At 40.8% G+C, this 12,683-nt stretch overlaps 1 protein-coding gene across 1 annotated transcript; it reads left to right on the forward strand.

The window, feature by feature from the left end:
- The first annotated feature begins 2,453 nt into the window (after window positions 1–2,453).
- On the forward strand, window positions 2,454–9,778 carry LOC113592257 (globoside alpha-1,3-N-acetylgalactosaminyltransferase 1-like). The gene is made up of 6 exons (XM_035526734.2): window positions 2,454–2,523; window positions 4,716–4,751; window positions 4,894–4,926; window positions 7,353–7,385; window positions 7,922–8,056; window positions 8,404–9,778. Exons 1-6 carry the CDS (start codon window positions 2,462–2,464, stop codon window positions 9,092–9,094), a joined length of 990 nt encoding a protein of 329 aa, XP_035382627.1. The 5' UTR covers window positions 2,454–2,461; the 3' UTR covers window positions 9,095–9,778.
- Window positions 9,779–12,683: the final 2,905 nt, after the last annotated feature.

A 12,683-nucleotide genomic window follows, 5' to 3' on the forward strand; every position in this document is an offset into this window, starting at 1 on the left:
TAGATCTCACTCGCACTGCGTTGTGAAGTGACATCTCCAGAGCTCTGCATTAATAAAAGGCCACAGGGTAACGCACTGGTTCCTGTCTCTTCTTTCCTGCATCAACGGACACGACACAGGAGAATAGGAAAAGCCAGATGATGTACTTCATCTACAGACGTCGTGAATACGGTTATCTACAATTCAGTTGATCAAAGTGTTTCACGTACTTATATTCCCATGTCTGTGACGTAGGATAATATCACAGATTTACCAATAATCATCATGTAGACATTCAGCAGCTTTTACAATGACCTAGCTAGCCAAGTCACAAGATACACTTCTCATAAAACATTGCGAAGACTTTGTTTATAAAACATGTTTGATAGTTAATATAAAACGCAATGGGGTAACCGGGGCAGACGTCGCAAGGCCCTGCGATGCAACGCACTATTACGTATTTTAAACATCAGGTAAATAAATAGCGAAATACATATTAGCTGTTTTAGTCACGATACTGGTACTAATAAATATAGCAACATATTCTAGTCATATCATCAGAGCATGAGTCGGTAAATAGGACCACTGCCTACCTGTCGATAAAGAAAACTTGTTAACAGTTGATCCATATTGATATTGGAGAAAACTGTGATAAAACTGAAATCATCAGGCCCACTTTGGAAACTGTCATGTTTTGTGAAAATGTGTATTGGCTTTATTTCCATTAACAGAATTCTAGAATGAAACTCTTTAATTTCTTTATCAAAAAATATAAATCTTAGCAACTTAGCTAGCCAAATGTAATGTTATCAAGCTAGCTAAATAACCGTACATGAAGCATCTTAACGATAACTTCCATAGTCTTGCAAGATGAGATATTTCATAATTTATTTTAGTTATCAACAAGATATAGTTCATTCTTTCATTTAACGTGACAAGACAAACTAGTTATATTCTAATCCTCAATCCAAAGTTTGATGCCAAGTGCTTCAGTGTCATTTTGACATTGTTTAGCTAGCTAGCTACTTTGTTAACATTAGAGCAGTTAACACTAGCAGCTAGCTAGCTACCTTAGCAAACTGAAAAGAACTGGACCCCAAGACATTGCTTGAAATAAAAATGTAAAATGAACAGTCGAAGTTATTAACCACAGTCAAAGGTAAGTCAAGTAAAGGTTAACATAGCTGACATCGAGTCAGCGGCCTGTACATTCATGTTTGCCTGTCAGTATTAGCTGTCAATCATCTCACCACCACTCCTTTATGAATCGTTAAGTAACTTAACTAGAACTCGTATATATATGGGTATGGGCGAGGTTAAAAGTTGTACCGCAGCCAGCCACTAGAGGGCAGCAAACACACAGTGGCTTCACTTTTCACAGCCTGTCGTCCAGTCCATTTGTATATAAATAGCAGACACTAACTACTAGCTACTAACTAGCTTGCTGAGCTGGTCCCCACCACGACCATATTAAATATCTAGCAGTCATTTTCCCAGTCAGATTTAGCATATTTAGATCTTTTAAAGACTTCATTTGTTTCAAAACAGAGTGAGACCAATACATCTTAAAAAATGTAACTACACTGAATACTGTACCAAGTTATGTTCCAAATGTTTATTAAAGGTATTTAGTCAAGGTAATGAAGACGAGTCCTTTCATACTTTTTCATACTTAAAATGATTGTAAGATTCTGCAATGGAATCAGCACAGCAACCGCTTTTTTGTCTCCTTGTGTAACTGACAGCACTTTTTGGCCAATAGAAGTAACGTTTTGGTTAACCCCCTCTAACACGTACATCACTTCTTGACACGCCCACCTTTTGGCACTCCCACAACTCCAGTGTTCAGTCCACAGGCAACTTACTGGTAGCACCAGCAAACAGTATGTATACTTGGATTCAAATGGAGATCTTAGGAGTAAAGTGCGCTGGCAAACAGATTCAAATGGCAGATTGAAATAATTTTTAAAATGTAGCTAAATAATGCAAATAAAAGAAACATGTAAACACAAATGTGACCACACTTTGTGGGCATGACATATGCAAACTAAATAAATAAATACAAATAATAATATTATCTAGGCATACTCATAGTCATAACTAAAGTTAGTCTAGTTCATTTGGTTACTGTCTCTTTAAATACATACTACCACAACCTTCAACAGGCTGAGTAAGAGCCTGTTCAATATGGGACCGTCCAAAATGTGGGGGTGGACAACTGTCATTCAAAACTTATTCATTTGAAAATGGTTCTGTATCTAGTAATTCCATGCATTGTATTTCAGATGGTCATCTATAATTAGATAAAGTAGCATAGTGGAGTTCTTTGGAGTAAATATATTGTTTGCCTAATACAGATTGGTATTTTCAAAGAGGAGTTCTGCACACCCCTGCACCATGATGTTATTCTGATTATGATGGGATAACTCCTGTCTCTCATTTTCATTGTTCTTCATGCTTTGCACAGAGGAAAATCATCACCATGCGCTTGCTAAAGAACTCCCATTTGTTTGTCCTGTCATTGGTAGGATTGCTGCTGGTTGGGTATGTAATTACCTTTTACTGACACTACTGGAATAATGGTGACTGTATCAAACAATAGAGCTGATGGCTATATTGACACATTCAGCAGCAGGACCTGGGAGAGGAGTTGTTGCCATGATTTGAATCTGAAAAATCTAATAGGGCAGTGGTAGCTTAGTGGTTAAGGTACTTGACTTGTAATTGGAAGGATGCTGGTTCGAGCACCACCACTGTCAATTTGCTACTGTTGGAGCCCTTGAACAATGCCCTTAATCCTCAATTGCTCAAGTTGTACTCACTCATAATTGTAAGTCGCTTTGGATAAATGTGATACTTGGGCAATATCTGACACCATTACCTGCACTTTTGCTAAAATCTCAACCAGCTTATATCACACTATGTGTGAGACAGGATCTCTGTGTCAGAGTATGTTGCTGAAACATAAAAGTAAAGAAAATAGATAATTTAGATGTTTGTTACAATAGTCCAAAACGAAATGACATTCACATGCTAGTGAAAATACCATTAAGCTAGCAGGGGAACCCTAATGACTGAAGAACAAATGCTAACGTAACTTTAGTTAAAACGCAAACTATAAACAACTTCTGTACTAAACAGTTGGACATTTAGGGCAGGGTTATTGGATGGGTTGTTCTTTTTCATTTTTGCTAATCTGCTGGAGGGCTTACACCCCCTTTCACAAATCTCTGTCGACACCTCTGCCGTTGGCTCGCTCTGCACTGCTTTGATAAAATTTCATGCAATTTGTGTCACCCTATGTGTGAGAGAGAATGGCTCTGTATAAAAGAATGTTCCCTAAAATGACTTTTGCATTAAACCATGCAGCATTTACACAAGTCTGATGTGTTAGCAAAAGACAGGGAGAAGTCACATACAATGACAAGAGTTTAAATACAGAAAAGACTAACACAATATAAGTGTGGCTACGAAACAGGATCTTCCTGCTGCATTTCTGGAAGGACAAAAAACATGCAATGTACTCCAAGAGCAAAACCAAACAAACGTTAGCCAATGAACAGGCGTAGTCAAACACACCAGAAAAGTATAAAATAAAGCTGTGACTTAGTATGAAAGCAAGTAAATGACTGTACAATATTTTAAAGGTTTTTTAAAATACATACAATTGTTTTATTGTTATCATTTATAAATAAATTTCATGCAAATAGTCTGATTTTAACTAGACAGTGAGTGATTTAAAAAATACTTATTAGTCACTATTTTTCACTTGATGAAAAAAGAAACTGCTATGTATGTAGCAGCAGTTTTATGTTTGTTTGTCTGAAGCAGGAAAATCAGGCCTGCAACAGCACTGCATGCATGCTCTGATTAAACACAAAGATTTCCATCTCATGGAATGGGGCACACTAGGTATTTAGCAAAAAGAAAATGACCTCATGCCCCCTCAGAACTTAGTAACCTGTGCACAATAGGTGCTTAGTGAAAGAAATGACCCCATGCTCCCTCAGAGTCTCTGAACAAAGGTCTTACAAGTGTGACAGAGTAAATACGATGTGGCAACACAGTGTGGGATTAGTCTCTGCATGAAAAAAAAAGTTAAACAGCAAAACCTTCTCCACACATACTGTACTGAAGAAGCCAAACCTAAAGCAAAAATGTCCACTAAAAAATCATCTTGTCTTAAGCCGAGATACGAGCTGGAACTTTTTACAGAGGAAAAAAAATCCAGTCACATTCCATCATCAAATTCTATCAAAGAATGCACAAAATGATGTGATTTTAAATATCTGGACAAATGATGTTCACTGGCGTGTTGTTGGGTTTTTTGGGGGTTTTTTTTATGATTTATTTGTGTAAAACAGCCACTGTGAGACAACCTGAATGCCTAATGCTTGGTGCCTTCATCTTTCAACTAGGCCTAATTAATGATTTACACAAATAAACAAAGATTTGGGATTTCAGCAGAAATAAGAACACTTAAATAGACAGCATGTAGTGGACTGAATGATGTGATGTTATTGTGTGATATTAAAATATTTGTTTAGTTTCACTACTTTGCCCTTTGTTGTCACCAACTGATACAGGCCAACAAAACATGTAAAGGTTATGAAGTAACACACACGTTCATTTAAAGTAAACTGATGAATGCAACGTATTCGTGGGTATGTGATACTTATACACAAGACCCTTAATGGTCAGAGTTTACTTACTGATTTTATCATTTTGTCTTTTAGGTGCATTTACTTTGGTTACACTTCAGCCTGGTTTAGGTGAATTGTTTTACACACATACATAGACACATCTTTGGCACATTGTTTGGCACATTATATTTGGCTAAACTGTTCACACACATGAATGCTCATGTTACTGTGTACTTCTCTGTGTAGTAAGTCACGTGTGTTTTGTTGTCAGGTATGCAGGAAGCAGAAGTGGAGTTGCTGACGGGTAGGTTATGTGGATTTTAATAAATACAAAAAAATACAAAAAGCAAAGTCCATAAACCAAAGCAAATCGGCAACAGTGCAAAAACAACAAATGCTAACAAATCTGAAGGAGCAGGAAAAAAGACAAACACTGAAGGAACAGGCTAATGGCAAGCACCAAACGGAATGTTCAGTATACAAACAGGAGCAGGATACATTATATAGACATACAAATCAGGAAGTAATGAGAAACAGGTGATCAGTATTCACATTTTTTACACGTACCTTAAGGGCATTTGGCCGTTAAGGAAAGTAGTCTGTCTTAATACTCCGGTAGCACATACAGTCTGCAGAGGGGAGAACAGGGAAGGCTTCCCCCGCTGTGTCCTTACTGCCTTTATCTTGGATGCGTTCTGAAACCACGGTCTAAATGACATTTGAAAATTAGTCCCTCGAAGAACAGTGACTTAATGTCACTTGATGAGGGGTAGGGCGCTTCGTTCCTCATATATATTCTAAATTTTCATGGTCTGTTAATGCTACAAAATGATGCTTAGCAATCTCTAGCAAATGCTGCCGCTACTCTAGAGTCAACACCATAGGCAAGAGCTCCCAGTTGCCCACGTTATATATCTTTTCTGCAGGCCAGAGCCTACGAGAACAGAAGGCTATGGGGTCCAGCTTTTGGGCGGATCCCAACCTTTGAGAGAGAACAGTTTTTACTCCTACATCAGCGGCGTGGGCCTCAACAACAAAAGGCTCCACTGGATCACGATGTTTTAACACTGGTTCGCTTGTAAGCGCCTTCTTTAACTCTGCAAAGGCTTGCTCAGCTCACGGACTCCATACAAGTTGCATGGTCTTACCCTTAAACACAGCAGTGAGTGGGACAGCAGTGGCTCTGAATCCACAAATTAAATGTCTGTAAAACATTTGTAAAGCCCATAAATTGCTGTAAATCCTTAAGAGCCTGAGGAATGGACCAGTCCATCATAGCCTGCACCTTCCTGTCCTCCATAGTGAGTCCTGTAGCACTGAGGACATAACCCAGAAATGAAGTCTGCTGTATGTGGAACATGCATCTCACACCCTTGATGTATAGATTGTGTTCTAACAGCCTCTGTAGAATGGACCTGACATGATGAACATGCTCCTCTAGTGTGGGGGGAGAACTAGGATATCATCAATGTAGGCCATGACATATTTTCCAATCATGTCCCTTAGCATGTCATTAATAAAGGCCTGAAAGATGAACGGTGTGTCGGATAAGATGTGTGGCATAACCTGGTACTCCGCAATGAGTTACGTGGCTGAAAGTAACTCTGCACCAAGGCTTCAGCTTCATAGTCCTCCATGGCCTTTTCTGCTATTGATAGGGGATAGGGATGAGTTCCTGGTGGCACTCCCTCCTCTACCAAGTCCACTGCACAATCATAGGCATGATACAGAGATAGGGCAGCTGCTCTCCCCTTGCTGAACACCTCAGCTACGTCCTGATATTCTGTGAGTACTATGAATTCACTCGCAGGCTTCAGGCTTTCTACTGTGGTGAAGGCTAATATCCTCAGTCTCACCAGGACATGATCAGTGATGGTTAGGAATGGTGTGGTTGATTGGTCACTCCTTTCTCATGAAGCAGGTGATTGAGTCTTATTGACAAAAAGATAAGCAAGCTCAGTACCCAGGTCAGATTTAAGCCCTTAATGACAAAAAACATGGAAAACAGTAGAGCTGCCTCATTGCATTCACTCCCTGCTGCCACAGTACAGAACTTGAGGGCATATTCAGCAGCAGACAGAGAGCACTGCTCATACATAAACAATAGCTCCTCACTAACTCTTCCTTCAAGCAGATGGTCAAAGATGTCATTGAAATTGTCCGAAGAATTCGTTATAGTCTCTCATGATTTCTCTTCTGTGATTCCATACTGCCATAGACCAATCTAATGATTGCCCACATAACAAGGAATTGACAAGTGCAAAACTGCTTCGGTACACAGAGGCAGATGTGCCAAATAGAAGGAGCACTGTAATAAAAATCTCTTACAACCTACTGGATTGCCATTATATGGCAATGCAGTCCCAAACTGCAGCAGGTTCAGTGCAAATGGAGGGAGGCTCACTGCACCTGCCAGACTTGTCACATGAGGAGTGACCGACGCAAATCATTGAGTTGATTCTGCAACAGATTGTTACACCAATGACCCTTGATGAAGAAGAGCCATAGAATTGTTATTATGTTAATCAAGAGTTGGAATACTAATTTTATTTGAACATCAATCATATTTTTTCTCCAGGGGAAAAGAGTAGCACAAAAGCAAGAAGTTACTCTCTCCTCATGGGCACAAATGGTGTAATTGTTAGTTGATTTGTAGTTAATTGGCAATTATGTAAAATAATTATTGATCTATACAGACTTTGCTTTTTTTGCATTTACATGTTTTATTAGGCTTTCATACAAGCAGCCCAGTATTCTAAATGGGTGAGTACATGAGTGTGTGTGTGTGTGTGTGTGTGTGTGTGTGTGTGTGTGTGTGTGTGTGTGTGTGTGTGTGTGTGTGTGTGTGAAATATAGTCTCGTCGTCTTTAGTGAGTATATAGTGTCTAGTTCAGAGGGATGGGGGGCATTTCTAAGGGCAGGGGCGCTCATAAATTATTAGATTATTAGGTGGTGGGGCCCAATGTGACGTCTTGTCAAGGGGTCCAAAAATTCCTGCGGCACCCTTGCCTAGCTAGCACCCCCTTCAACTCACTTCCCCCCACCTGCCCAGGGAATGTATTATGATTCAATTGCTTAGTCTAGCCTTTGATATCACACTGCCCACACTAAGCAACACTATAGTTGTATATATAGTTATTGCACATATTGCACTGGTATTTCTCTTACTAAACTTAATCAAATTCTTATGTATATGTGTGTTAGTGTGTCTGGTGGTGTGGGTGTGCATGTGTTACATGTGTGTATGCATTTGTGTGTGCGTACTTGCTTATATGTACCTACATATGCGTGTGCAACAGCCGAAAAGATGTCATCACGGTGACCCCATGGCTTGCTCCAGTGGTGTGGGAGGGCACATTTCACACAACTCTGATTGATGCCATCTACAAAATGCAGAACATCACCGTAGCAACCACTGTGTTTGCACTGGGAAAGTATGTACTTATCACAGGATGGCGGTGTTTAAGAACCTGTTTTCTTGTGGGTAACAGTGTGTAACTAACTTAAAAATCCCACTGAAGTCACTTTGGTGAACATTGTGTTCTCAGATGAATATAATAAAATAACTTTGTGGTTATTGTTTTAACACTTCGTTCGCCTGAATAACATGCTAAAACATAATAATAAATAATAATTTTTAAGTAGTATTATTGTTGTGTTTTACATAATCTAGAATTTGGTTACCAAATTCAGACTAAAACTAGCTGCTGAAAAAGCACGACAACTGTGGGGACTGAAACTTATAAACATAAAAAAGGGACAACTCCTTCCCTCAATTCAGATATGTGCAGTTCCTGAAGGACTTCCTGGAGTCAGCAGAGAAGCACTACATGCAGGGTTACCGTGTGCATTATTACATCTTCACGGACCAGCCCGAGGCAGTTCCTACGGTAACACTGGGTGCCAGCCGTAGTTTGACTACACTGAAAATTTCAAGTTCAAACCGCTGGCAGGAGATCACACTACGCAGGATGGAGAGGCTTGAGAAACTCATTGAGACCCAACTGAGCAATGAGGTCGACTATATCTTCAGCCTTGATGTGGATACCAAATTCTATGGTCACTGGGGGGTGGAGACTCTGGGTGATATTGTTGCCGTGATACACCCTGGTTATTACAGTACACCACGTGATGACTTCCCATATGAGAGGAGGTCTGAGTCACAGGCCTACATCCCCTACGGGAAAGGGGATTTTTACTATGGTGGTGCGGTGATTGGTGGTCGAGTGGAAAAGGTGCACAAACTCGCTAAAACTTGCCGCATGCAGCTGGACGTGGACAAGGCCAATTCTATTGAAGCAGCGTGGCAGGAGGAGTCTCACCTGAACAAGTACTTCCTCTACAACAAACCCACCAAGATCCTGTCACCTGAGTATTTGTGGCAAGACACTAAATACATAACTCCTGACATAAAAATCATCCGCTTCTCTCAAGTCATCAAGAACTATGCTAAGGTGCGCCCCAATCCCTGATCAGATCACATGTAGACAGTAATGACCCCATGTGGACTGTAATTACTTGTTTTCACAAACACTCACAAACATTCACATATTTTTTTCCTTAGTTTCCGTATTATAAATAATCCCTTAAATTTGGAGCAAAATTTATTATTCTTATTTTTTTATAACTAATTTTCTAATTATTTACATACCTGATGTTTACTTAATAAATGAAGTTTCATGCAATAATGTTTTCAAATTCTTATCTTAAATTTCTTGTATTTTTGTTGTAAAGTCTGCACACACCCAGGAACACACACGCACATGCCGAATCACACCAATCACCGATCACCACCCACAACCCCTCCCCCACTCCCAGTCACCTGCTCACTGAACTCTTCACTTGTTAACCCCCACAGGTGCCATATTCCAGCACTTTGGATAGTAACCTGCTACTATTCTACAGACAAGCCACTGTTCCTGCCCTTTTGCTTTTTTCCAGCATTCTGGCAGTAAGGCAGTGGTAGCTCAGTGGTTAAGGTACTTAACTTGTAATTGGAAGGTTGCTGGTGCAAGTCCTGCCACTGTGGGGCCCCTGAGCAAGACCCTTAACCCTCAATTGCTGAAGTTGTACTCTGTCATAATTGTAAATTGCTTTGGATAAAAGTGTCAGGTAAATTCCATGTGCAGGTGGAGAAGAGTTAGGAGTGATGTGTGACAGCAGAGTAAAAGCATGAGTGAAAGGGAAGGTTGGTAGTGAGACCAGCTGTGTTGTGTGGTTTACAGGCTGTGGCCTTACCAAGGCAGGTGCTCTCATTTGTTCTGCCCACATTAGGTCTAGTTTGAAAAGCTCTTTCTTTGAGTGTGTCTATGTAACAAGAAGATAACAATAACAAGTAGATCAGTTCCATTAACGTTGGCTAGCTAGCACACCAAAATGAAGTTAAAAGCTTATATTAGTTTATATATTGTTCACTAACAAAATGGAGGCTAGGTGAGACTAATTTCAAACTCATATTCCAAGTGAAATTACTAATAACACATAGGTAAACTCCAGCGCTCACGAGGAGAAAACACAGGTCTACAAGTAATTAAAAAGGAGGGGGGTACAGTTGAGAAGATGATGCTGAAAGACGAAGAACTGAAGCATTTAGAAACTGCTTCCTGGTGGTATCGTTCGTTATTTGAGAAATACAGGATATTTGCCTGCCCCTACCTCTCACAGCCTTTTCACTTCACGACTCAGGTCGGTTCCACAAGAAGACTGAAAAAAAATCTGTCACAGTTTACAGTCTCTTGGCAAACTAGAAATTGCACACATCAATCTTTCATCATCTTACATTACTAAAAATGCATTCTCTCCGAAGATTTATTGAAATAAAAATAGTACTAAATGCAAGTTGCCAGTGGGTCATAGAGTCTGCTCTAGAAGCTCAAAAGAATTCATATTTGCAGAGGTGTCTCACATAAAGGGTACTATTTAATTCAGTGTAAATTATTGAATCTTCAAAATGTTGTTTAGTTAGAGTCTCATGATTGTAAATCTTGGGGCGGCAAAAGTATGACATGAAGAATATGCACATGTGCTTTTCTGTGCATAAGTTTGCATTCAGTGTTCCTAATTAAAAAGCTACAAAGCTTTCCTTTATTACTTTATTATGTAATATTATGTAATAAAGGCCTGCAGAGTGAGTTGCAGCATGGGGCGTTTTTCCTCACTGTTTTTAATTTCTCTCTCCTCTTCATCTATTTCAGGGAAAACAGCAATATGTCTCTGGACAGGAACATTTACCTGCCGTTTTGGCACTGGGTGTAGCCTTACTGGCTGAGTAAGTAACTGGAGGGTTGTTTGTGGAGTTTTTTTAGCTTTTTTAGGGGTGGGGCGGGGGTGTGCGTGTGTGCACGTGTCTTTTTAACATCAATTCCATGTAAGAGTACCATAATAAATTATAAGCGCTCAAATTTTGTTGCTTATTAAATGCATTTATCAAGGCAATCTGGTGGTTTTTAAGTGAATTTCCATTGTTTCCTTGTATGTGAGTGCCACCCTTGTCATACGTGTTTAATGTTAATAAATGTCCTGCTCCGCGCCCTGCGGTACTTAGGAACGTTACAGAATGACCAACCACCACAGGACGCCCACTCCCTCGGACTTCCCAGAGGAAGGTGCTTATGAGCATCCCAAGCTGCTGCCAGGATCCCAAGACATTGGGGAGAGTACCGCGACCAACGTTCGCGGAAACTCCGGAGGTGGAGAGGAATGCCCCCTGGAAATATTTTGGAGGGGGCTAGGGTTATCCAAGCTGAGGCGATCCACGAGCACCGCGGTGAAGGCGGTAAGGCGGAGTCGACGAGATCTCCGGCCAAGGAGGGGAATGCCCGAGTTCTTCCACTTCTGCGGACTCACCAGGAGGACTGGAAAGGTCCGCCCAAAGCCCCGAAGGGGAAGTTCCTTTGGGACGCTCCTAGAAAGGCCAGCGAAAGGAGGACCGTTATATGTGTGTTTAACAGCGCATTTGTGTGTGTGTGTTCACGCCTTACGTTTGTTTGCAGGCGTATCACGTCGCGGGGATCGTACCGGACTGACCCAAGAGAGGCAGGGACTCTGCTTTTCTCCCTCATGTGAGGAGGTCTCCCTGGTAGGCGGCTCCTAGCCCGCCTTGTGTAGGGTGCGCACGGGCATTGCCGTGCAGTGTCTATGTGTGTGCGCGGCAGCCTGGGATTCGCTGTCCGGGTATAGGACGCTTCGGGAGCCACGCCCCTTGGGAGGAGGTACTGTCACGGAACGCTCCGCCCCACACAAGTCACGTGGTAAGGTCAGCCATGTGCAGGGGGATTCACATGTGTGTTTTGTAACCACGACCTCCAGGATTGCACACACCTGCACAGGGTTTACTGCTGTATGTTTGTCTGTCTATTTAAACCACTGTCAGTGTGTGCACTGGTGTTGGTCATTGTCGCTACGTGTGTGTTCAAGTAGATCTCTGTAGCTGTAACATTAGTTTGTATAGTCCTATGTTAAAGTGTATGTGTCCTCCGTTTTAATGTTAATTGTATAGTCATGTTCATTGTAAATGTTGTGTTTGAGTGCCACCCTTGTCATATATGTTTAATGTTACATTTTCTGCACTGTCGAGGAAGTCTGTATGTCCTGCCCCGCGCCCTGCGAAAGTCTGGCCAGAAACGTTACATTAGGAGCTTTAATTTATTGTATATTCATATAATATCCTGTGTAGCTGTACCTTTTTATGATAAATGGCATTATTATTCTATTAGTTTGAAAAAGGTAAAACAGATTTTCATTACTCAGCTTCTGTCAGCTGTCATTCACAGTCATGAGTAAGAAGAAGGGTGGCCATGACATTCAGCAGTTTTTAGGCAACCTCAGAAAAAAAAGTAAGCTGTGAGAAAATGACTACAGAATGACTACAAAATGACTACAGAAACAGCCCTCATAACAGTGATAGAGAAACTTCATGCTAATAAATCTACCAAACTGTCATCTGTTTTGATTCTTCTGGACCTTTCAGCAGCCTTTGACAGAGTAAACCACAACATCCTTCTCTTTCTATACTCATTCTATTGGTGATCTTCTCATGGCTTCTCCTACCACTGCTATGCT

Source organism: Electrophorus electricus, chromosome 8 (genome assembly GCF_041902795.1).
Source record: "Electrophorus electricus isolate QZ-2024a chromosome 8, ASM4190279v1, whole genome shotgun sequence".
Lineage (NCBI taxonomy): Eukaryota > Metazoa > Chordata > Actinopteri > Gymnotiformes > Gymnotidae > Electrophorus > Electrophorus electricus.

Coding starts and splice junctions, on each gene's coding strand:
- LOC113592257 (XM_035526734.2), top strand. CDS start 2,462: ATGCGCTTGCTAAAGAACTCCCATTTGTTTGTCCTGTCATTGGTAGGA. Junction 2,524..4,715: donor GTAGGATTGCTGCTGGTTGG/GTATGTAATTAC, acceptor TTTGTCTTTTAG/GTGCATTTACTTTGGTTACA. Junction 8,057..8,403: donor ACTGTGTTTGCACTGGGAAA/GTATGTACTTAT, acceptor CCCTCAATTCAG/ATATGTGCAGTTCCTGAAGG.